Source organism: Amblyomma maculatum, chromosome 3 (genome assembly GCF_055883805.1).
Source record: "Amblyomma maculatum isolate TAMU_Amacu chromosome 3, ASM5588380v1, whole genome shotgun sequence".
NCBI classification, from domain to species: Eukaryota; Metazoa; Arthropoda; class Arachnida; order Ixodida; family Ixodidae; genus Amblyomma; species Amblyomma maculatum.
In genome coordinates, this window is record NC_139346.1 from 209955141 (window position 1) to 209982449 (window position 27309).

The 27309-nt window shown below is 45.4% G+C and overlaps 1 protein-coding gene across 1 annotated transcript; it reads left to right on the forward strand.

Moving 5' to 3' along the window:
• Positions 1 to 2975: 2975 nt before the first annotated feature.
• On the forward strand, positions 2976 to 26279 carry LOC146197594 (E3 ubiquitin-protein ligase rififylin-like). The gene is made up of 5 exons (XM_084599507.1): positions 2976 to 3134; positions 3312 to 3705; positions 7161 to 7394; positions 9912 to 10179; positions 21917 to 26279. The coding sequence occupies exons 2-5, from the start codon at positions 3346 to 3348 to the stop codon at positions 22087 to 22089; spliced, it is 1035 nt and encodes a 344-aa protein (XP_084455633.1). The 5' UTR covers positions 2976 to 3134; positions 3312 to 3345; the 3' UTR covers positions 22090 to 26279.
• Positions 26280 to 27309: the final 1030 nt, after the last annotated feature.

The window sequence follows — 27309 nt, forward strand, 5'->3', positions numbered from 1 at the left end:
GGAAGGGGGGAAGGTAGGATTGAAAGTGGAAAGAGAGAAAGAGGAGCCGTAGTGGAGGGCTACGGAGTAATTTCGACCACCTGGGGATCTTTAACGTGCGCTGACATCGCACAGCACACGACGCCTCTTCGTTTCGCCTCCATCAAAACGCAGCCGCCGAGGTCGGGTTCGAACCCGGGTACTCCGGCACAGTAGTCGAGCATCTTACCACTGCACCACCCCGGCGGAGACAACTCTACCGCGCCGTAAGGGAAGGGAGGAAGGTGTTAGTGAAAGTGGAAAGAGAAGCCGTAGTGGAGGGCTACTGAGTAATATCGACCACCTGGGAATCATTAACGTGCGCTGACATCGCACAGCACACGACACCTCTATCGAAACGGAGCCGCCGAGGTCGTGTTCGAACCCGGGTACTCCGGCACAGTGGTCGGGCGTCTTACCACTGCACCACCCCGGCGGGGCAATGGCGACGCCATTTGATTGCAGTTTTTAGATATAGGGAGCTTGCATGAAGCGATGCATGCTGAGTAATCCGCCATGATGTTGTTGTTGGCATTTATTTTGCCTCTTTAGTAATGTGCTCAAAGATACGATGCGATGCACTGGGCAGTTTATCGAATAGATAATTCGAGACCAAGTGCTGCATCGTTGACCCAAACAAAGGGGACAGAAGCGTCTCCAAAAAAGCGGACCCTTAATCAGGCAGCGTCTACTTGTTTAATCGAGGATATTGTTTAGCGTTAATGGTATCATACGAATGTAGATTTATTATTATCATTATGTAAGATGTTGCAGTGTAGATATCATTTATGCATGTATATATTACAATGAACGAAAAAAACATCGGTCTTATTAGAGCAGAAAAAAATACTAAGATATAGTTTGGGCATAGGCTGTCTTTAAAACCCTGAAAAATATTTGTGCTATGCCACTCAGAAGGATTTTTCATTCAACTGAATTTCACAAAGGAACGGAACAAACATTTTAACGCATATCTCAAATTGACCTTGCACGTCTCAGTGTGTCAACACACGTAGTCAAGCCAAACACGAGAACAGAAAATCGCAGCAGCTGCAACTGTATCGCTACAGTGTATTACAGCATATTAACTACAAGGCTCTAACAATCCCCAATAAGTGGTTTGAATAAAACGCGCGGCTGCGCGTGCGCACAAAGATTGCAATCGATGAAGCACACACACACACACACACACACACACACACACACACACACACACACACACACACACACACACACACACACACACACACACACACACACACACACACACACACACACACACACACACACACACACACACACACACACACACACACACACACACACACACACACACACACACACACACACACACACACACACACACACACACACACACACACACACACACACACACACACACACACACACACACACACACACACACACACACACACACACACACACACACACACACACACACACACACACACACACACACACACACACACACACACACACACACACACACACACACACACACACACACACACACACACACACACACACACACACACACACACACACACACACACACACACACACACACACACACACACACACACACACACACACACACACACACACACACACACACACACACACACACACACACACACACACACACACACACACACACACACACACACACACACACACACACACACACACACACACACACACACACACACACACACACACACACACACACACACACACACACACACACACACACACACACACACACACACACACACACACACACACACACACACACACACACACACACACACACACACACACACACACACACACACACACACACACACACACACACACACACACACACACACACACACACACACACACACACACACACACACACACACACACACACACACACACACACACACACACACACACACACACACACACACACACACACACACACACACACACACACACACACACACACACACACACACACACACACACACACACACACACACACACACACACACACACACACACACACACACACACACACACACACACACACACACACACACACACACACACACACACACACACACACACACACACACACACACACACACACACACACACACACACACACACACACACACACACACACACACACACACACACACACACACACACACACACACACACACACACACACACACACACACACACACACACACACACACACACACACACACACACACACACACACACACACACACACACACACACACACACACACACACACACACACACACACACACACACACACACACACACACACACACACACACACACACACACACACACACACACACACACACACACACACACACACACACACACACACACACACACACACACACACACACACACACACACACACACACACACACACACACACACACACACACACACACACACACACACACACACACACACACACACACACACACACACACACACACACACACACACACACACACACACACACACACACACACACACACACACACACACACACACACACACACACACACACACACACACACACACACACACACACACACACACACACACACACACACACACACACACACACACACACACACACACACACACACACACACACAAAAGGCGTCAAAAGGTTTAAAAGGTAGCTCATGGAGCGCCCCCGCGCCCCCATGCATAGAGTTAATACAAAGACTCCCCCATGCAACTACCAAGCGTGGATGCGCGAAAGTGTTGTCAGGTAAATAATACAGAAGGCACTAATACAGAAAGTAGCGTATTTATTAAATATGGCAGTAACATAAATGCGACGCTTGCAACCGTTGAACTTTACAGGGTCGTTAGCCACCATGAAGCCATTGCGCCGGTCAGCCGTATCCAAAGCGCAGTGATGGCGTTGTTGCGGTTGATGTCCGTCAGCTGGTGTGTCTATGCTTGTGCGCAAACAAAAGGCATACGCTTTTAACAGCATGGCCTAGTAAAGAAAACTTAGAAAACCCGGATACCTAATTCAGACCGAGGTAGGTTGTTAGTTGCCAGAACCGCTGCGACTAAACTTGACGTGGTAGTTTCGAAATAAGTGCTGGCATTGCTTCCCGTCAAAAATGTCGGTCGGGCGCATGTTCCGAGATCCAGCGACGAATTTCACTCATTCTGTCTGTATTATTTTGTCTTACTTGTGGTCGTGGTGAGCGCAGGAGGGCTGTTTCCTACGCGTCGCGCCGGACAAGCATGGGAGCGCCAGCCTTCATGAGGGAGTTCCGCGAACTGATGAACCTGCACACTGACGGCGGTCTGTTCGGCAGCAGTCACTCTCGCTTGGGGAGTTGCGACAGCTGCCTGGCAAAATTCGGGCTCCTCAAACGGCGACATGCGTGCGACCAGTGCGGCACGGACTTCTGCGCGTCATGTGTGCGCGGACGCCGCTGCCCGCGCTGCCGGGCATTGGCCGGCGGCAGGCCCGCGCTCCTCGCCCTACGAGTGAGAGACCTACGCGCCCTGCTGCACGCCAGGGGCCTGGCCCCTCCACTGGGTGCCCGTGAGAAGGCTGAACTCGTTGACTTACTGCTGCTTGGGACTGCTGCCGGCCAGGTAAAGTGACTCTTCTCCACAGACTCGACCTGCGTACTGCTAAGTATGCGAGAGCAGCCGGTCTGAAAACTCCACATTCATGCTTGCGCTGATCTGTAAATCGCGGTTTACCTTTTCTCAAAGAGCTTCATCTGCCCCTGTAGCTAGCGCCAAAGGCTATAAATACAATTAGTGTGGTGTTCGAGTGTTGTGAACAGGTGAGAGTGCGTCTATGCATTTGTGTAGGCCCACTTTCCGGCCCTCTCGTCAACTGAGTGCGCCTGGGTACTGCTTGATGGGTTCTGACTGTGTAGTGTGAAGCCTGCGCCGTCCCTTATGCTGCACACCACAATCTAATCTGCCGCAGCGTGCAGCGCATTTCTTTTCCGCTCTTCTAGCGGGTGCAGTGTATCATGACAATGCTGGCCTTGATTTTAACATAGCTAGCTCGCTGTCATTTTCTGCTAAAGTACTCTAGCAGCACGTGTGCGCTTTTATTTAGCAGTATAGCTAAAAATTTCAACTTTTTGGACAGTTTTTAAAGCAGCCAAATAACGACACATATTTGATCTAGTGCTGAAATCTAATGCATCATTGCATCATGGCTGTATTTTTGCTGTGCATTCAATTCATGCTCTTTCTTCATGTGTTATGTGCTTTTGATTTCCGATTACTTGCATGTAGGGTGCTGTAAATTCACAAAATCTTAGACCTTGCTTAGCCTGGCGTATCGCCAAATTAAGTAGCATTGGCATTCTCTGTGTTGACAGCAGTACTTTTTGGAGCACAAGACTGATGCACATCTAGTGCCTTGGTAGCAGAATAAAATTTTTCCCCCATGCTTGGGCATTACTGGTGGTGGTGCTGTCACATGCTCTTGACAGCTGTGCAGGCTCTGTTGAAGTGGCATGAAAGTCGAGAGAAGCGAGCTTGTGCTGTTACTGGTCCATCCTCTTCGGAGCTAGGCTTTGTCACTAGCACTTGACGAAAGCTTGGAGGCCTGTGGCAGCAGCCACCAAATTTTTGGAAATAAGTGCACAAAAATGCCCCCTCCCCTTTCGTCAGATGCTGTCATGACGGAATGAGGGAAGTGCCAACTTTGAAAACACGAGGCTAGCAAAATGCAGGTCGCTTTCGCTTGCATGTGCGAACATGTTTGTGTGTGTCGCTTTTGTGCAACGTGACTATTGGCACTTTAACAGGAGGGTATTCCATGTTACACCACTGTTTGGCAATGAGTTCAGGTTCTTGCAGTCATACCTTTTGTTGCAACCTGTTGTGAAAAAAAAAAACCAACAGATTACTAGCTGTTGGTTATTAAAAAAAGGGGGGGGGGGGGGGGGGGAATTACTGAGTGTGTTGTATCTCACAAAAAAAACAAAGTGGTAAATGCATGACTAAGTTCAAAGGGAATGTAATTTATCAGGTACAATGTAATTGCATCAGTTACAAATCTGGCTGAGAGGCACACAGCAGTGCAGTCTTTCCATAAGATGCGACAAATCTCCATGCTCAAGAGGGGCTTTAGTTCTACTTTACTTGATCTCTGCATAATGTACATTATCATCCTTGTTAACTCCAAAAAAGAAAAAACAACTTTGGTGTCATGTAGTTTTTGACTGAATATGCATCGAGATATTCTAATGTGCAACAGGATTTGAACAGATTACTATTTTCTTGCATATTGGTGCTTATGTTGTACAGGTCGACTCTCTAGGTTAGGGAACTATGAAGCAGAAAGAAAACAGTTTGCATGTAATACAGGTCGAGCAGTGTCAACAGTTATTGTGATGACTGGCACAGTGCATGAGCTATAAAAGCGGATGTGGTACCATAGAACATGACTGAATGTGTAAATTTTACAGTTCATTCCTGGGAATGTGCACTACAGCAGTCGAGATGCAACCGCCTTCATATTGTTTTTATGCAAAAGCGTAAGGGCTCTGTGTTGCAAAAAACCTGGCATTTTCAGCGTTGTAGGCGTGTGCGTTCATGACCGAAAAATCCCAAGGGGCACCGTTTCAACCTAGGATCACCGGGTGGGTGACGCATCATGTGACATCACATGCTATGTGATCTGTTGGAGAAGACGGAATAGTATTTATATAGGCATGGGTAAGTAGAACCGCTGACAATAACAAGTAACGTGTCATACCTTTACAGGCGGGGCTCGAGTGCCCCCAGATATTTTAATACTTTGCCAGGCACTTTTTCCATCTGCAACACCATTGGGGTCGTGGTAACGGCAGTGATTTTCCGTTGTTACGTAAAAACTTTGCTCTTGTAAGACATGTAAAAAGATGGTTTTGCCCCTTTCTTTATATCTGACGCACTTTTCAGTGAAATTTTAACTGGCTGTGCTGGTGCACAAATTTTCTGGACGTCTCTGCATAAGACGATGACTTGCTTGTATGCTACTGAGAACAGTCATGGGTGTTTGAGAGGTAGGACTCGCTGTGTAGCTAAGTGACTGGGATAAGTGTTGTTTTTATTCACGAGGCTGTAGTACATTCTTTGATGATGTGGTGGAGGGTGGAGCCGTGCATTTACATTGTGGTTATATTTTCATCAACCTGACCTTTGCCCTCATTATCATCCTTCCATGTTTTGTTTGTAGCCAGGTTTGTACCTTGCCTTGGCTGTGGTTTGCATATTGGTCAATCGCCTAGCTTAGAAGTGCTGTTTCGAAAAAAAAAAAAAAAAAAAAATTGATTAAGAGGAGGTCAACTGATCTGCGATTAAGTACAGTATCTTTTGTTATAATTGTAGGGGGTCGCTCCCTCCTGTAGGATTCAACATGATGCCAGCATAGCCCTACAATGCCTGATTTCCTGGTGTTGTCTGAGGGCCCTGTTTGTTAGTTTCTAGATAATGCTGTGGGCTTCGCGAGTTCTGTGAATAAGCTCAAAAAGAATGAACGCTACAGAGGGCTTCCATTTGCTTCATCTACTTTTTTAGCTACGATGGACTACAGCACAATGAATCATCAGTTTTATTATGATGGACAATGGCACAATGACTGATCACTTGTGACTAATAACTAGTTAGGATGGACTGCGACTCGACTTACCACATTCTAGCTATGATGTATGGCTCAGCACTTTTTATTTATTGTTGTTTTAATATGTAACTTTTATTTTCTTCATGCTTTCTATTTTGATTTCTTAATTTCTATTTTTATTTACTTTAGTTATAATAATTAATCAATCAATTATGGCTTTAGTAATAACCGCTGATTACCCATTACACTTCATATTCATTACCTAGCACTTATCAATTGCAGGCCTTCATTTTTCCTGCCACGTTTCAAACACTTGCAACAATTCCCACGAAAACACCTGGCCGAAACTAGGGTACAATGATGAGTTTTCAACCTAACGCGCTGTATACATACATCCCTGCAGTCCTCTCTGTCACAAAGCATTCTGGTGAGGCTTGAAGTGCCCTGAGGTGAGCATAGCCGGTACTTTATGCAGGAGCCTGGGACTACGAGGGCAGCGCGATCGGAATGGCCAGATGGTCAAGACTGGGCTGGGCAGGCTGAGCGACCGGAGCGGCAGGCGCAACCAGACTGTCCAGATTTACCACAAAGGCCACCACCGGCCTATGTTCCGTCACCCCCATCACAATGGGGTGGCCCGTTTCCTGCAGCAGAGGATCCCTTCCCGCCTGCAGATGCTCCATTTTCTCCAGCAGAGACACCTTCTGAGGTGAACGATGCTTTTATTCTTTCAACATCAGTCGAGTGTTGTGAATATCCAAGCGTTTCGAAAGAAAATAATGCAATATTTGCTATGACTGAGGCAAATACAATAGAAACCTGCAGTTCTGTGCAGGTCGTTCACATTTACAGAATACCATAAACATTGTTCCCTGTGGTGGCTCTCTGTGTGCCTGAGTAGCTATTTGCGGAAAGAAGGTGGCAGAAAAGTAGGAGGGTGCATTGAGTGGGCGATTTTTGTTGTAACTGCTTAAGTTCTACACAGCCTTCATCTGTCAAAATCTTGACTTTGCATTTTTAAGCGGCAGGTGAAAAGGAAAATGTGAATGATAGAAACAAGTCTCGGAGTCAACCTCCGCAGTTGTTTCTTGTGCAGTGCTGCCTGTACAGCACAACATAGTTCACAGTGCCGTAACATAGTTCCACTTTTGCACCTTTGGTTGTTTGTACTGTCGCTGCAGTGGTGATAGAACTACAGTAAAAGGATATTTTGTAATGTGAGGCCAACCTTAATATATTGAAAAATACTAAGCCCCTGCCTGTGCAGCTTAATAATGCACAAGTCTCAATCCTGTTGAATAAAGGAATTTGTCCTGCTGGACAAGAGTCATTTTGTCCGTCCAAAGGCAAATGAAAAAAAAAAAAAAAAAAAAAATGCCCAAAGGACAAAGTCTCGAAGGAAGGACAGTTGCAACAATTTTAACACTGCCAGAACAAGATTCAATGTGAGCGGCTTTGGCATGGGTGCAGCATGCTGGAAGTTGCCGAACAGGATGACAAACACACTGCAGTGGGAGTCTAGAGTTCTGCTTTGGTTGGTTCACCTTTCTGTGCATGCTATTTGTAGCCTGTAAAAAAATGGCACAGGGTAAAGCACTGCAACAAAGGAAAATTTGCATGCAAGAAAGCTGTTGAAGTTGAGATGTAACACCTAAACATTTATTGCCTAGGCTTCTATGGCAGCTTGGACAGGACTGGGTCACGAAAACATTAGCAACAAGAAAAACCCGGAACCAGTGAACGTATCAGTGGAATTATACTGTAGCAGTGTTCCTATTCTAAAGCTTTAATAGCTTTAAAGGTTTTCGAAGCGCCTTAACTCTAACACTGGAGTTCCCGAGAAATATGGGGTTTTTTTGGGGGGGTTTCAAGAGAGAGGCAGATGGCCTGTTTGTGCAAACTAAGAAAAACGAGGGTCTGGTAAACTGGACAATGCTGCCATTGGTGGGGCAAGTTGGCAAGTTTTGTGCGTGTCTTCCTGTTCTTCCACATGGAGTGAATCTTCGGTGTACTTGTTGCATACCTGCCAGCCCTCCCAATTTGCACGGGAAACTCGATTTTTGACAATTTTCGAATTGCACGACTTCTGCCCCATATCTCCCGAACACTTGCTTCTGCCCATGCGAAAACTGTTTTTGCGATCAGCACCATGGAATCTGCAGCTGCTCCATAAACCATTGCCATCAACGGCCGCATTAGCACCATTGGAATTATCAGCTAAGCAGGTGATTACAGCCAAGTCAAGCCAGAGCCAAAGTAGCTGTGGTTGGTTGCATTTCATGTTCGCTGTTGCAGCTATTGCGTGCGTGTTTAGGGTTAGATAAGCCACAGGTTATGCACTGCACAGTGTTAAGAATCCTTGTGTGTTTGAACTCATGGTGTTATCAAAGCCCAAGAAGAGATATTTGCACGAGTTCTGGCAACTTTATACTTCGAAATTTACATACTTTGTGGCATTGAGAAAAGGCTAACATTTTGCACTTTACACAGCATGTGAACGCAATGTGACACTGTCACATGATGGCAAAGGTTACCTAAAAGAGAAACTGGAATTGAATTCTGCCCATCACTGTGCAACACAACCTCCAATATCTGGTGCTAGCGAAGGGGCATCATAGAACTAGCCCAACAGATTATTAAAGCTAGCCAAGTGCTATTACAGGGTCCTTGCAAAAGGGCTCATTGGACACTGCCTGAAAGTTTAGGCATTCTCCCCCCTTCTTTTGTTGGTGGCAATAAAAAAATATTCTGGCTTTTGACCTTGGCAAGGTTGTCAGATATATTGATGGAAGCATTGCATATCGCTTGCTTGACCTGTCTACCCCGTTGTCCGTATGTTGAATGCCTCATTGAAAATCAGGGAAGATGTGATGAAATGTAATAATGCGGATCACCCAAAAATCAGAAAAAGTAACTTGGTCGAAAATGTTGCTTCGCTTCCGAATTTCCCCAATTTTAAAACTAACTTCAGATCCAGTGGTATATTATAGTTTACATCTTCAATGGCCCATGCTAGGTGAGAGGGTAAGCACAGTTATACAGTCTTTGTCATAAATTTTTAGTCTGTATAGTTTACTTCTGGACTATAGTACACTGTGACTCGAGTTGCATTGCTAGTACAGTAAAACCTCATTAATTTGAAGTCACCACTGTACAAGGAAGGGCTCCCTATTATTAGCTGAAAGTGAGAGAATGAAAGTTACATGAGTGTGCTTTTTCTATGCAGCACATACCACAACCACCAGAACCTGAACCCACATGTAGCAGCACCACCAATGTGACAGGGGGTGACCGCACAGATGCACCACCAGTAGCTGTGCCAACTGAAATGGCGCTTGAGCACTTTGAAAGTGTGGACGAGCTGGGCCAGCTCTCAGTTCTGCAAATGAAGCTCATGCTGACCCGCAACTTCGTTGACTACCGTGGCTGCTGCGAGAAGGCCGAGCTATACGAGAAGCTCAGCTGGCTCTGGCATCAGAAACGCAAGCACCGAGGTAAGCTAAGACTGCCTCCACTGATTCTGACTACAAGTTCCTTGCACAAGGGCCATGACCGCTGTGTTTCGATGGCATTCTTTGTACTGTCAATGTGTGGTAAAGAATGTTTGGAGATGGTCGGAATTAACCTTTATCTTTCCTAGCCAACATACTGTGTTCAGATATTAAAGCTCGAATAACGTCTACTACCGCTTCTTTGCTATGGTGACTTCTGGGGATGTATCTTTGAGCTTTAAGAATTTTGAACAGCACATTGAGCACCATATGTAGAAGAAGCGCAAATACCAGGTCGCCTCTTACTGCATTTAATCCCTTGCTGTCCCGGCTATCAATATGCTAACATGGCACTCAATCTCTACCACGCGCTCCCCAGTCCAGAACCTCTTCTTCCTCCTTGTCGTTTCGATTGCAGATTCCTATGCGAATCTGCAACACGCTTCTCACCTTGAGGTAAGACATAGCTCGATGCTGGAACTGTATCACACCAATGATCCGTGATGACCATCCTGATGAATTCGGTACTGTCATCTCGCTCGTGAATCTCGTCAATGATAACATGAGCTACTCCACGAAGACTGGCACCCAACTTTCGCATTTGGGCACCAACAGTTCAGAACAGGATGAATCCATAGGGGCATGGCAGCACAGATTTGAATTGCACACTCTAGCCGAAACTTTGTCCAAGTTCTCCTGAGCATTCTTGTGCTGTAGGCCCAGCAACACACTGTGCAGATTCGTTGGCGCTGAGTGACCACAATACATCACTCAACATCAATCCCATAGTTCATGTAGGAGTCCAGTAAGTACTGTAACACCTCGGTAGTTTTCTCGTAGCCTGTGGCACCCGTTATGATAATGACCTGCAACTAATGGATGTTGCCCAATATGCTGTCATTGAAGTCGTAGACCAGAAGTTGATTGTGCTCGTCCGTCAGCTGCTTCAGTTTTGCTCTTTGTCTGCTTACAGGTGACGTGGTACTTTGAGAGAAAGGTTCGCTCAACTTCTCCGCGTTTCCTGGAAGAGTATCTGTCTTGATTCCCAGAGCACTGATGGTTTCATGTAGTTCGTGCTGGACCTCTGGCTTGAGGCTCACTTTGTAAAGCTCCTGCTCGCTCTCAATCCTAATGGTGACTGTCATGTGGGGCTTCATATAGCCAAGGTTGAACAATTGGCACACCATGGACAGGGGCAGGATGATGCCATCTGATTGTTGGACCCTTGCTCTCCGGCATCAAGGTCTTCTGACTTCGTCGCACTTCACTGTAAGCTAAATTGGCATCGATCTTGTTCACATGCATACGTAAAACTGTGATCTCAAAGCTGGAAGTTCATAACGCGGCTCGAAGTTCTAGATGAACATCCTTGACATCAACACTGACACAATTCATATGCACACTCTGGCACAACACAACACTCCAACTCAACACTCTGGGTTTTGACCACATTCTTTTCCTGCGCACTGGCCTTTCTTTTTTTCTGTGCTTGAGAAACAGTGGCCACCACTTTTCCAGGCTGTTCGATGATTCTTTGTCTTTCTTTCCCACCCTTGTGCTGTGCACAAGTGCTTGCAGGATTGCAGGACTCAGTTTTTGCATTTGTGCAATAACACCGAATATAAGCGCTTTGTTTTCCACCTCGGCCTCTTTCGTAAGGTTTACATAGGTTGGCATGTCTACTAGAATCACTGTCGAGGTCTTTTCGTTTCACATACTCATTTTAGAAGTTGCACTTGTCAGCTCTTTGAGAGGGGCTTTTTGCTGCTCACTTTCTTTGTCGCCCGGCTGTCCAGGCTATCATTATGCCAACATGGCCCTCAATCTCTACTGCACGCTCTCCAGTCCAAAACCTCTTCTTCCTCCTTGTTGTTCCAATTGCCGATTCTTATGCGAATCTGTAACACCATGCTTAGCACAGGAGGTGGCAAACTGAGGTCTGTGAAACCATCGAGCTCCTTAGAGTGCTTTTTGGCTCCCGCAACACCTGAAATAGTTCGGTGCCAACCTTTCCTATGCTCATTTTGTTTTTAACTAATCAGGCTATGTCTTCCAATTTCCAATTTCACACTGTTTCACTAAAAAAGGTAGTTAGACTGCATTCTCTTTTCACAATGCGTGTTAGGAAGAAAGGGACCTAATGAAAGCCGTTAGCATTCCCCAAGGTTGAAAAACATAGGTCTCTGGCCTGTCTGGGTTTGCGTGTGCAGATAACAGCGTGGATAAACTGATGTCTAAAAACCGTTTGTCAATACAGTGTAATTACTTATAATGATGCCATATATAACTGATATATTGCTTATGATGATCAAGTAATTTAGATCATCTGATCATAAGATTTCCCATCGCCACTAAATAAACATAAGCTATATATAACCATATGTTTAGAGGCAACACATCAGATGCAACATAGAATTCTTGCCGGCCGGAAGGCTTTTACCACGAAAATTTGTCACGGTGTCTGATAAAAATTACAATATGTTGAAGAGAAACATGTGAAAACTCCGTATAAAGTACCACAAACGGACTGGTATGAGGAGGCATCACATGTGGCTTTAGCAAATAGGCGCTCTTGTTGTCGCAATCAGTGCTGTGCCAAGGTCAAGAGGAAGCCATGTCGTCATCACCATTGCTGCAATGCGCGTTCATGAAATGCAGTGCTGAATAAGTGCGAGGCGATATCTCGTGATGAAGCAGCAAACTCATTGGGATTTCGGCAGGTCTTTTAAGTTCGAAGCCTCACGAAAAAATGTGGGCTTTCGTAGTCAACGATTTCAATGACCAACCCTGTCACTCATTGGTTTCATGCATGCAAAAGTACTGCGTCAGCATACATGCAACAGCTGGAAACAAGGCACAAAGTGAATGTCAAGTCTCAGTAGCCGCTCAAGCAAGCACAAATTTCTAACTTTTTAAAGGGACACTGTGGCACTTTATGTAAAAATCGTGCTTTCAGAAACCCAGTTTTTCATGTTGAGAACTCAAATGTAGGAATGTGCACATCGATTACCTGTGGCATAGACACAAAAAAGCAGAAATAGCTTTTTTCAGCAAAAATAAGCAGCCCATGCGACGGGGCTCACCGTGGGTCGTCCCGTCACCTGTGATTGGCCAAGACATCGCATGATGACGTTTTGAGGACCAGGGAAGCTCCTGATGCGGCTCCGTCATTGTGCTGTGTGCTGATTGCAGCTCTCTGCGGCTTTTGTGAAAGTCATTATGGCACGCCATTTCTCTTTGAATGACCATCGGTTTTCTACCGCATGTATCCGTACCAAATGTGCCCACAAACGATGCAGCATTAAATTGCGGGGAGCGTAAGCTTTGCATGAAAATTTGATTTGGTATAGAGTACGGCATTTCGAAATATAGTGTGTGTCATTATTAGAAGACACTAAGTCGCCGACCTATATTTCAGATGCCCAATTTTCCAGACCTGCCTGAAAATCTGGACCTTCCATGGCACCACCCTGCACTCCATAGAGTCAATGTATAACACCGATAGAAATTTTGGAGGTTTGAAATCCTTCTTGTTGGATTTTCCGGACTTTTTCTTTCAATTCACGGCTCAAGAGCTACCGAAAACGCAAACAACGGTGGTGCCGTTTTGCTTTTCTGGGTGCTGCCATTTTGGTTTTCTGCAACCTCGAACCCACATGTCACATTTTCCACTGATCAGAACCTCGCATATCCGGTATAGCCTCAATAGCAGGCACCGCTTGCTGCACCGTCCCGCCAGTGCCAGCTCTTCCATGCTGCCGTCATGCACAGTCATCAGTCGCCGCGATCGTCATTCATGTGTTGTGCGTTGTGCTGTTTACATCGCTGCGTCAACTACCGGACACCATTGCCGGGCGTTATCTGGACACTCAAGCACCTCTATCAGTTACGCGTGCTCAGTCGCATGGTGTTATGCGTGGACAACGGCAAAACTTGTCTGCACTCATCATCGGCATGCTTTCTGATGCATGGAAGGGGGTGGCCAAGGAGACACTGCGGAATCGTTTTCACCACTCTGGTTTTGCGATCAGAGATGAAGTGCCGTCGTCATGCGATGATAGCGCCAGTGAATCCCATCAGCCATCTTCATGTGCTAACCTCATCGAGCACTTGCGCGCTGCAGGAGCCGTTCCCATAGAAGTGACGCTGGAGCAGTTTGCTAACGCTGGCAGCGAGATCGAACTCTGCACTGAGCTCATCGATGACGAAATCGTTCGCCAGGTGCTTGAAAGTGATGACTCGAGCTCCGGCAGTGAGGAGCCAGAGGCTGTGCTGCCAACTAGCAGTGAACTAACCCGAGCTCTGTACAGCGAGGACGTCATCCTTGCCGACGTGCAAGCCAACTTGTACGGCAGCGTAGCGCCCCGCAGAAGCTTATTGACCACTTTTCAAGCCGCTCGCTAAATAAAGTGACTTTTTTTACGTGAATTCGTTTTTTCGGACTGCCTGATTGTCCGGACGCTATCTCGACCCCTTGAAGGTCTGCAAAATCCGTCGGCAACTGTACATGGTCCTTAGCGAAACCTTGGCACGCATATTCTTGGAAAGTAAGCATAGCGAACAATGAACTAGCCGGCTGCCTCCGTCTCAGGCCTCCTGCCCTGCCCGAAAAGTCATTGTTGTGAATAAAGGGCCCAAAGCGTGGTTTACCAAATCCTGCTTTGAGTGCCAGGCGTCGTACCTTGGGGAAACAAAGAATTTTATAGAAAAGGTGAATTAGTACACAGCTGCCACCCGACAAATGAACAGTAAGCGAAGCGCGGTTGCTGAGCTTTGCGATGCATGCAAGGCATTGACGGAGCTATTGTGCTGGAGACCAAGTTAAACACGCGCAGAATGCTGCTTGAGTCATGGGACATTTAGCAGACATAGAGAACCTTACCCTTTTATTGTATGCTGAATCGACAGCTGATGTATGTTGAAAGCCAGGTCGCAGCTCCACCGCACTATGCTGAATCGACGGCTGATGTATGTTAAAAGCCAGGTCGCAGCTCCACCGCACTCATACATAGCTTCATGAGAAAACCATGTTCTGAAATGTGTTTTCTTACAAGAGCCTCGTCGTTTTAATTTCTGATTTGATTTGCATCCCCAAACAAGACAGGGCTATGTAAAATGACGGGACAGCAACGGGTGCAAAATCATTAGGCCATGTATGAACAACTTTGATGATTGCTTGCTTGGATGCATCGAAGGAAACCTCGCTCAGAACGCTCCATACCTGAATGCGTTCATATTCATCTGAGCGGTACATGCCTTATCTTCTAATAATGCTCCCGTAGGAGTTCCACGAACATATCGGGCGTGTGCTGGAGAGGATCTCGCAAAGCCGTCACAACCTAGCTGCGACACAACAGTGGGCCCTTCTTAATTATCTGGTCGTTCGCAAAGGATTATCAGCGCGCGCTGCTGATGAGTTGTCCGATGTTTAGCACAGAAGCTGTTGGCATACCTTTCGCAAAAAAAGAGAGACACGCAAGTACAACCAAGCGTCGATGCTTTCTGCACTTCAGATTGCGAGATTGCAGTCTGTGAACAGATCGCAGTCACGCTAAACGCGAGAGCTCACATACAAATGAGACGTGAATAGTCTGAAAGTAATGTAACTACAATTGGAAGTACAAGCCTTACCTCCCTTTTCCTCCTTTAATAAACATGTTTCTAGGAAATGTTGACTGGCACGACTCTTTTGTGCGAGGAAATAGAAGGAACTGGGTCATGGTTCAGCCATGCCTTTTTGACAAAGCTCTATAGAAATCGCATCTGGAACAAACAGCACGTAGTCACAGTCACGAAAATGCTTTGTATGGAATGTTTCCTTTGGTTGGCTTGAATTTATCTCTTGTCAACAGTGTCGCATCGCGCCGCAAGCTTGTGTCATTGCAAGAAACGATGGAAAACTAAATCGTCGTGACCACAATTGTTTGTGCGTCTGAACACATTTGTCAATAGTGTCGCATCGCGCCGCAAGCTTGTGGCATTGCAAGAAATGATGGAAAACTAAATCGTCGCGCCCACAATTGTTTGTGCGTCTGAACACATGCATAGCTGTGTTGTATCGGGTGCCCAACACTAAGTTGACATGTTTTGTGTGTGTCCGCAATGCACGCAAGACGAAGAACAGCGCACGCCGAAAGCTTTCTCGGTTAGCTCTGAATGCCTTCGACTCCTCAAAGCGACGTTGCAACGGGCGGAGAAGTGAGGTTTCTCCCTCTGCTTTCCTGCTTTGTAGTAGTCGCGTAGGGCGCGGAAGATTTGAATTGCACGCTTTCAGTCAGCGATTGCGCAGGTGTTTTATGCATAATTGAAAAAAAAAAAAGCTTCACAGACATGATTAACAAATAATCTACTTCGAAATTATAGAGTATTTGCACATTTTAAAACCACTGCAGTGTCCCTTTAAGCATGATTAAGTTTGTTCAAGGCTATTTATTTAACCTGTGATAAATTGCCATGTTCTTTACAATGATGGTCATTGTTCAACCCGAATGGCTCATCATTAATAAATAGATAAGCCTACATGAATTGGAAAAGATGTGGATGTGTTCTTTTGGTTTTTTTGTCAGTCCAGATATAATGATAATTGGTTTTACCGATCAGACTTTCTGGATTTCTCAATACAGTAAAATCTCGGTGATACTGTTGCGAAGAAGATCGGCAGTGGCGCGAGAGGAGCCCTGGCGCTAGGCCACACATTAAATCATCGTTCATCCTGTCGCCATATTGTGCCGTCTCTGCTTGTCACCACGTAGCATTTTGGTTGGAGGTGCGGGGTATGTCATTCCGATCCTCGCCTTGGAGCATCGACGCCATCTGCGGGACCATTGACCGAGAGCCCTGGGACATCGCCGAGCAGCTTCGCCCCAGCCCTTCCTGCCCAGACCCGAACAACTACCACTGCCCAGCCCCCAGCCCCCAGCCTGGATCTGAAGACAAGGAGGACAGGCCAACCAGACCCGAGATGAAGGACTCAAAGGAACCGGACATGTACATGCAACCTCTGCCCAGCCGCTCGTCGCTACTTCGAGCCATCGGTCCCATGGACTCTGGTGGCGAATGGTTGAACAGCTCCAGGGGAGGCGGATCACCCAAGCATCATCGTGTTCATTGTCATCATGGTGGCTAGCGCATCATTCTCTTCTATTTTTCTTGAACATCTACACCATCACGTCACCATCGACTTCAACGAAACGACCGGGATGATCACTCGGGGGCCCCGGGAAGTATTGCGAAAAAGAAAAGCGGCAGTGGCGCGAGAAGAGCCCTCGCGCTAGGCCAGATATAAAATCATTGTTCATCCTGTCGCCATGTTTTGCTGTCTCTTTTTGTCACCATGTAACATTTGAATCCGGCTGACACGAACTTCGGGATGATACGAATTCGCGAAATTACTCCGCTGGAGTGCATTGTGTACAGTGTGCAAAATTTCGAATGTTCCAAACACTCCCGCACCAGTACAGATGATACGAATGCGCGAACTGTGACCACACTGCCTGCACATCGTTGACTCTGCGATCGCCAGCTGCGCTGTATGTGCGCTGTATGTGCGCATCATGAGCAGTTGGTGGTGATGTGTTGTCTGCACCTGCCAACGTTGCTATTGTCTGTCGGGCTCACGCCGCGAGAAGTTTTTAGCTGCACGTGGCCCACAAACCGCAGCAGCTGGCGGCGGTGGGCGCGCATGGGCCGCACATCGCTGGCTCCGCAATCGCGATCCGTGAGGCCCCGTATATCGCCATCTTCTGTCGTGCTGCACGTGCCCCGAAAGGTCCACGTAGGCACCTAGTCCGCATGTTGCCGACGTCGTGATCACCTATTGTGCTGTGTGCACCGCAACTACGGAGCTGTGATCGCGCAATAAACCTTCTTGGATGTAAACAGATCTACACGACCGTCTTTCCCATGCTTCTGCATTCTTATTTTCTTTCCTTTTGATGATATGAATGTTCGAATGATACGAAATTTTTCGCTACCCCGTGAGATTCGTTTCTTTGATTTGGTTTGTGGGGTTTATCATTTGAAAATACATCTTTGGCCAACTCATAGCAGATGGAGAGGTGCAGTTTCTGCGACGCTGATACACTCGTTTCTTTAGTATCTATGACAAGAAGCTGGAATTGGTGACTCTACCGTACTTAACGTCCCAAAGTGACTCGGGCTTAAAGAGGCGTTGTAGTGTGAAGGACTCTGGAAATTTCGATCATCTGGGGTTCTTTAACGTGCACTGACATCGCTCAGCACACGGGTACCTTGGTTTTCTCCTCCAACAAAAAAACGGCTGCCGAGGCTGGGATTTGATCCCGCATCCTTGGGAACAGTAGTCGAGCACAGTAACCACTGCGCCACCCCGGCGAGTGTGAGATTCGTATTACCGAGGTTCTACTGTATTATAAACGCACTGCACTGTATTGCATTTCCACTTTGTCCCATTCAGAGTATAAACTCTCGTTGCTATCGGCCTGTTGCAGTTGTGTGGATGTAGTTTGCAGCAACAGATCTGCTTGCTTCTCTACTATGGCTGCTCAATGCAAAATGTAAAAATCCTTGTGTACTAAGATCACTTTGCACATTAAACGGATCATATGACTGAAGTGAGTTCAGTGCTTTCTGCAAGGGTGCGTGCCATAGTCCGAGGGTTGGTTGGTGTGTTAGTGATATGCAACACGCCATACTAAGCTGTTTGACAATAGATGTCATCTTGTTTTGTGCGCAGAACATGGTGAAGCACATATTGTGATCCGGCTCCTGCAGCAACAGTGCATTGATCTCATTGTCTGCGCTTTTGAGAACGTTCTATTCTTCTAATTGTCTATGGCCTGTTTAACCATATCCCAAAAAGTCTTTGTCTCCAAAACAGCCCAGGAGTGCCTATAAATGTTATCTTTAGTGACTGTAGATAACACAACTGAGTAACATCTACGCAAAAATTGCTGATTTTCAAAGTTACAGAGTCAAACCCAGATAGTCTTTCTCAAAGGGGACCATGAAATACTTCCGTATTTTGACACTTCCTTTTTGTTTTCCTTATCTAGCACGTGGTGACATCCTACCAAAAGCTTACCCTCCCTCCATCCGCACACCGCCTGATTACCGCAAGAAACACATCTTAGCAGGGTACTTTCATGTAACCAGTAGCCCAGGCCATGGAATAGCAGTTCTGACAATCAGGGCATCCAACTAGTATTTTGTCAATGACTGCATAGACTTCTCAAGAACACTCACTAATTGTCAACTCATAACTACATGTTATAGTTTCCTGGTTGCAATATCCTATCTGCTCTATAGTGCCACTGTTCCAGGCAAGCATGAGCCAGTGAAGCTTTAAAAAGTTTCAGTCGATCCTGCCAAGCTTGTAGCTGTAAACTGCACTTCGGTACACATCACTTCTTGGCCATAATCATGTTGCATCTGCTTCTTGACTTGGCAGTAGTTTGCAGGCATTTCACAACAACATTCAGCACATTCACAACCACTGGGCACTTACTGTAAAAACCGGCATATAATACTGATCTGCATATGTAATATGAGGTGTAATTTTGGGATAGCAAAAATGGAGAAAGAAAAAAAAACAAACTTTCATCTGCATATAATGTGGGCGAAGGAAAAGCAAAAATATTTATTTGCACTACATTTCGCGGTTGCCCCACAAACAATGTGCGCTGTGCACTTTCTCATCTAATGCAACCGTGCACCAGGTGTCGAATAGTGCCGCGAACCTTCACATGCCGTGGTGCTGGTTTACTTCCCTTCTCACGCTGACACGCACGATTGGAGAATTTCACGCACTGTGAGGAGAAGAGCAGCTTACATTCACCCCATCAATAGCGGCCACTTGGTCCTCTGGCTCTTTTTGAACCAGTAGGCCACTTCCAGCTCAGATGCGGGACAGCAGCGCTCCAGCTGCCGGCCATCATGTGCCGCACTCGGGCCTGTTCGCGTCTAACACCACATGCAGGCGAGCGGCATGTGGACCCAGGAAGTGTTCTCAGATAAAAGATTTTCGTGATCGTTGTTGTCTGGTCCGTGTATCGTCTGCCAAAAGTAATCTTTGTGTATAAAATCTTTTTTGGCACCTCTAAACGTGTTTGGTATCCCGCATTTCTCAAGACTGCGACCAACGCACTGCTTGGAATGCATAGTGATCTGGCGTTCGCGATTCTGCTGTAGGGCTTGGCCAACATAGCTGGAATGGTCCACGAGATACCCGTGCAGTATGCCGAGTGATCCTTTTGCCATCCCTACATCGTGCAAGGTGTACTCAGCATGCTTCCAGTCGCACCTGTGTTGCAGGCACTGTGGTTGTAAGGATCGCTAGGTCAGTGTGGTGAAGTGGAAACCATTAAACCAGTCTGCCAATGCCACAGCTAAATAATGCTTCGTCTCGCTGGAAGCTTGGTGCTGATAGCGGTGATTAATAGCGAGGCGAGAACTGTGAATTTAGGCTCCAATTTGTTCAGATTTGTATATAATATGAGGTGGAAACCTGACATGATAAATCGGGAAAAAAACCTTGTATTATAATCGTATTTTTACGGCAGATTGCGGTGACTACCCATGTGCTTGGTCTGTGACAACACAAGAGCTTCCACAGCGATTATCATGGCTGGCATCATACCACGACACAAAGCCTCGTTTTAGCAAAACTTGTTCATCCATGGTGCCTGCCTCATGATAGAAACAGAGAATCTAATGGTCATGCTTTGCTATGCACACTGGCAATCTAAAATGCAGATAAACGTTGCTTTAAACACCACTGAAAGCCGGTCTAGCTGCATCTGAAACCAGCTGGCCATTGCACTGCAGTACCCTTGCGCCGTCGCAGTCAGTGCGTGTACTAGAGCGTGCTGGGAATGCTCTGCTCTTCACCGTGGCGGGCAGTCAGTTCAACAACTAAATATATTGTCTTGCACTATGGTTGCCAAGGTTGGCTCGTGATATTTAAGAGCACATACCACCGATGATTTTTTTAATACCTTTGTTAAACTTGCACGTCTGTGTGGTCCTGCGCAGGTGGTTTGATGTGGTAGAGCTTGATGACTACTAGACGATTAATTAATCACTCTTTAGTTATCAGTTGTAAGGGGCAGCATTATATTGCTAAAGCGAAAGCTATGCCTTAATCAGAAGTGGGGCCTTATTGTTCGCATAGCTTTCCGTACCACTCTCTCTGCCTTCGGCACCACTAGAAAGGCCTGGCCTTGAGGGGAGGTACGTAATGACTGATTGATTTCAACATACCAGAGGTGCACTGCAAAGCCATGAGGTATGCTCTGACGGAAAGCTTCAGATTGATTTCAAGCGTTCATAGTGTCTCCTCACATTCCTTTAAACCTTTTTGGCACACGGGCTTTCTGAATTTTGCCTCTATCACAACGAAGCCAGCGCTGCTATAGTGTTTTGCTGGGACCTCGGGCTGTGCAATGAAGAACCATATCTATTGATCTGCTGCTGTGATGAGACTCAGGATAGAGGAACCTAGCTTTAGGCTGGCTCTTTCTGACTTTTCTTTTCTTATGAGAAAAACAAAGAATTGACAACAAAAGAGGTGCTCAGGAAGGATGGATCATAGGAGAAGATATACAGATGGAGTGCTGAACTTTGTCCTAAGACCTTTGCTTTTATTCACGATTCTTGCGTGATTCTTTTTTTTTTTTTTTATGGTGGTTACCAGCTTGTCTGCATGTCTAGTTGACCTTTCACACTCTCTCTCGCCTCCCTTTTCTTCTCTGTGCTCGTCCAGATGACGCTTTGGTTGAGGAGGACCTGTGCAAAATTTGCATGGAGGGCTGTGTGGACTGTGTGATCCTGGACTGTGGCCACATGTGCACCTGCACGGGCTGTGGCAAGCAACTCAGCGAGTGCCCCATCTGCCGGCAATATGTGGTGCGCGTGGTGCACGTGTTCAAGGCGTGACTGCAGCAGCGTGGGGCCAATGCCTCCCCATACAGGGACGAATGTTGCAGTTGCATGTGACTTTAATTCGGTTCCACGACAAATCTTGTTCCTCATTGTTACTGCACAGACAAGTGGCCTAAAGGTTGCATTTACAAGTGCCCTTGTGAATGACTCCTTGACTTTGACGTGCGAATCGCCCTTGGCCTTCTATATAGTTTTTTTTTTTCATAGTTAAAGGCTTACTTTTTTAGCAGCAGCAAAAATGTGGGGTGGTATATAAGTGCTGTTCCTACTCCTCTTGGCTCAATATTGTCTTTGCTTGACCAAGAGGTGTGCTGGTAGTGGCAGGAGCAGAGGATCAGTACATTTCGTTTGGCACAGGTGCTGCTGGACACTGTTAGCAAGCATGCTCTTTACTCCTCGTTTAGAGGGGTATTGTTTTGTTCTTCAATATTGTGGTCGACGAGGCAAGAGATAAGGTAAAAAGAGAGCTAGTTTAATGTTACTGAGTGCATACCTAGGAATCTGGCAATTATTTGTTATAATAGTACTGTGGCACTGAGGAAAGTTATGTTTATACTGCATGCGGTGACTGGCGCGTACCATCAAACACGGCAAGCTGTAGGGATATTGATGTTCTGATAGTGCACAACCATGGCCCATTAGAGCACTCTAAATTCAGCCTGGTGCAGCATTTAGGAAGCTGCATTATTAGATCTCTGCTCTATTTTGTTCCGTTCTTGGTTGGTTGAGATGGGAGGTTGAAACTTGTATCAGCTGTTTTTTCGTTCTCCTAGGATTTTTCTAGCACTTCCACTTTGTTTGCTTCAGTTTGCTGGTCATTTGTACCTGATATCGTAGTAGTTGAGTGTTTTTTGTTGCAGTGCAAATTAACTTGGGATTTTTTATTTCGTGGCCCTGATTGGGCCGATTCTTATGGGCAACATTGGATGCATGGCATCACGATTCACGGCCGTCTATATTTGCCATGTGTTTGCTGCAGTACGAAAATGTGAGCTTCCTTTTGGGCATATTAGACAAATAGTGGCTCCAGCTTTAACTTACAGTTGCTAGTTTACTTAATCAAAATGCGCACAATAGGTTTTATGGTTGCGTCCAGGACGTCACAGGTTGGCCAAACTTACTTTCAGTTTTGGTTTCCCAGTTTGTTGCCCTTTAATTTCATGAGGTGCACTATTTTGTTTGTTCCATTCCTTTTTTTTTCACAGGAGGATGTGCTCTCTTTTTGTGGGTAATTTTGCTTCTCTTAAATGACTGCTTTCTGCAAGCTCACAATGTAATGCTTATCTGCAGTTTATAGCTGCTTGAAGAAAATATTGACAGAGAAGGTTTGCATGCATTGTGTTTCTTCTCTCGTATGTATTTTATTTCATGCAGTTCCCAGCTTTTGATTGGCTATTTCGTCAGTCAGTGTCACATGATAAGAATGCTTAATTGTGCTTGAACAGATAGTTTTGTTTGCAGTAGGTAATTTGCTTGACTCACTTGTGAATCTCTTGTGCATCCTGTGTACCTTGGTCAGCAAGACGTCGCAACACTAAACTGCCTACCCTTTAGAGAGGAACATTCAAATGGCGAGCTTTCTTCTATTGAGATAATGGGAATTATTGTTTCTTATGATTGACATTTTCCCGGTACCCTTGTAGTGAAAAAGTTGACCTTAATAACTGTAACTGTCTCATATCATGACAGAGATGCTTGGGATGTGATGAATGAAGAGCTTGATTTATGGGACTACTGTCCCTGTGAGAAAAGTATTGTATCAGAAGTACCAACTCTGTTGCAAGACAAATCTTTTACCATCACTTCAGAATGTCTTTTTTGACAAGGCTCTGGTTGTGTGACTGCAATCAGGCTTTAAGTTGACACAAAATATCAAAAGGAGCAGACCTAGAACTACATTTCTACATATTCCTAGTTACAAAAATATCTGCACCTATCATGAGATGCTGGATACATTTGCTGAAGAAACGCATTGAAGCCCTTTGAATCTGTCGAGCTTGGCTTCTTTGTCTATTACATATACATTATCCTTTTTATTTGCACCCTTTCAAACTGATCTGGATAGTATTGGTTGTTCTAGGTACATAACATAGATGTATGCAGTCAATGACACCACCCTTACTCCAACTGTGCCAAGCTTCGCCAAACCAAAAAAGTGCATCATTATGATAAAAATTGGGAAATTATGTCAAACTCGCTGCTCTGGAATAGAGCGGCGCCATTCTCTGGCAATTCAGGGCGACGTCACATTTGTTGTCGCTATCGTTTCAAAGGGTTAGTGTCTGTTGAAGCCCACTTATATTGATCATGACACTCTCTTGGCAACATGGACTTGCATAATGTAATTTTTGTCTGCATACATGACCCACCATCAGTTTGTTGAAGCTTTGATGCCCGTTTCGAGCCGCTTCCATTTTCTCTATCGTTTAAAACAAGCAGCATATGCGTTGAGATGGATGCCAATCGATGTCCTCAGGCTTGCTGTTATTTATTTGGCCTTTGTTGACATGAATTTGACTAACTGGTTGACTAGGCCTAGCGTGAGTCAGCCAATTGAATGTTGTGTTTATTTTGACACAGAATTGCAGCATTTGGTAACATAATTCACATGCATAAATACGACAATTTTTGTATGGCATACTGCATCTGTCAGGAGCTAGTCTTTGTTGCGCATTGACAAGCGATAGCTGAGGGTTAGAGCCAGGCTATGCTAACACTTTGCGTCAGTTTGGCTGTGGCATATTGACAGCGTTCCACACTGTGCAGTCAATTTTTTGGACTGAGACACTCTCTCTTGTAAAGTCCATTCCTGAAAAACTAGGATTGCTGCTAGATGCTATCCGTCGATTTAAATGGGTGCAACTGAATGGAGCTGCTGCATTTGCATTTCACAACTTGTTGTGCAACATGTGCTTTGCCATTCCTAAAAATTGAAAATTCAGCAGGGATAGTGCATCCGTTGTACACAGTGCATGCAGAATTGCTACAGCCAGCACGAGGGCCTGATCAAGACTGGCCGAATGAAGGGTAGCAATTCGGACTATTAGATCTAATAGTTCGTCGTTTCGATACTCTAATGCAGCGCAAACAACACAAAAACTCTGAGCGAAGGCAGTACAAGCGCTTGATCTTCTTCCTGTGGTTTTGTGTTGATTTAACTGCATTAGAGTGCCATAATAAGACTGACCTGCACTCTCAGAAATCGTAAAAATAACCAAAACTGTATAATTGCTTCTCTGTACAGCAAGCACAAGTGTACATAAAATGCGATATGAAAAACTGGTTGACGTAAATGAAAAATCTGAGAGGATTTACTGTGGAAGAGATTTAATAAATCTTTAGTTTTGCAGAGAAATGTGGAGAGCTACGCATCTGCACATTTGAACTACTTTGCCTGTGTGTATATGCAAAGTATGTGCACTTCAAGTACACATTGTCTGACATGCAGCATGAAAGCAAACTGAACAATGGTTGAGGGAGAGTTCAGTTCACAAGCCTAGCCAGCACTGTGACAAGGGGACTTGTCTTTGTCTGAGCGAAGACAAGTCCTCTTGTTGAAACATTGGCTTGGCTTGCAAGCCGAGCCTCCCCCACAACCATTGTTCAGTTCTATTTCATATTGTGTAGCCATCTCCTTCATCTCGTTCTACCCTGGATTCCTGATGTGCAGAAGTAATGCATACTTTTTGCTTATTCAAACAAATGTCAAATATTAAGCGGCAGGGTGCATTTCGAATGCATTTTAAAGCCACTTAATTTGTATGATGGTTTCTCTGGAATTCACTTAATTACTACCTTTTCTCTTGCTCCAATGCTTCTGTCACGTTAAAGAGCGGCGGCCGAGGTCAGATACATTAGGCTTTTGGCACTGCATGGGCTGAAACATTGTCTCCTTGGGCATGAAGAGGGGGAGGAGGGTTAGCGATAACATTGAACTGGAATTTCGAAAACTACAGTTGATAATATAACTGTATAAGAGATTTATGCATTTCTTCAATGTTTCCAAGCATATTTCCTAATCATTTTGTGACACTGATTGGGGCATAAGAAATTATAGGACGATTATGAATCATGTTTGTGGGCGAACTCTCCGCGAGTTTTAGTTTCAAATTTCAGTTTTTGGGCTTGCATTTGCAAGTTCAAACCACTTAAATTAAGGAGCTATTTATAAAAAAGAACTGCTAGTGGTCTCATGCATTGTGTGCAAGGCAAAATCACTAAAATTATCGGACATATCTCCACCCCTGACTGAGTAAACGTGCCTCATTTTGCATTTGCAAATTTTATTACAGGTTGGATCCTCCACAGTGAGAGCTGTGTGTGATCTATCGTCCTTAACCTGTGAATGAAAACCTCCTGGTCTCTGAACTTAGTCTGCAGGTAAAATCACACCAAGCAAAGCGAACATTTTGATTCACAGGTTTTCTTACAAGGATAAGGAGCAGCTGAACAGATGGCTCAGCGCTAGAGAATTGCCACCATGTCATCTGCAATATGGGATCCTAATCTGCTTGCAGTGTTCTGAACTCTTAATTCATCATTTCATGATATATTTTGAAGGCCCTGGATGGGAGTATTGCATAACGGGTAGGGGGTCTAAGATAATTCATGAAAATAACGCAAAAATAGATGGCTAGGACAGGAGCATAAATCACTTGAAATTATAGAGGGGCTATAATGAAAGCAAAGATGAAGCTGCAATGTTTATGTAAGATGACATATCAGGCATTGTTTGAATCTATGGGGTCACATTTGATTAGTACAGCATGTTCAGGAAGCTGGTTCCATTCTTGAATTGTGCCCGGTAAAAAATATTTGTTAAAGGCATTAGTAGATCCATGTAAGTGTTGGAAGCTCATGAAGTTGAACAGATGAGCTGATGTTTATACTGGTGGAACTAGTAGAGAATCACAAATCGGGGTACGTTAAGGTAAGTAAACATAGCCAGTACTTTTGGCTTGGGCGCCGGATTCCTGCAATGCAACCACAGCGACAAGGTAGTCCAGAGTTTCAAAGTCGAGGCACAAGTTGGCTCGTTTGTGCCTATCACTAAAGCTTCTACAATTCCACTGTATTATAGAGATTGGTTCGGTCTTTTTAGACTTCCTTTGCCCGTCTCTAGCCATGATTAATTTGTTTTTTGAGGTGTGCTTGCGTCAGGAGGACTCACTAAGGGAATCGTGCCAGCACTCTGCAGGGTATCAAAGGAGTCTG

What these genes read in the sequence shown, in the direction of transcription:
- LOC146197594 (XM_084599507.1), top strand. Translation starts at nt 3,346, where the DNA reads ATGGGAGCGCCAGCCTTCATGAGGGAGTTCCGCGAACTGATGAACCTG. An exon ending in CAGCAGAGACACCTTCTGAG is followed by an intron (nt 7,395 to 9,911) that starts GTGAACGATGCT and finishes TTTTCTATGCAG; the next exon opens with CACATACCACAACCACCAGA. An exon ending in TCAGAAACGCAAGCACCGAG is followed by an intron (nt 10,180 to 21,916) that starts GTAAGCTAAGAC and finishes GTGCTCGTCCAG; the next exon opens with ATGACGCTTTGGTTGAGGAG.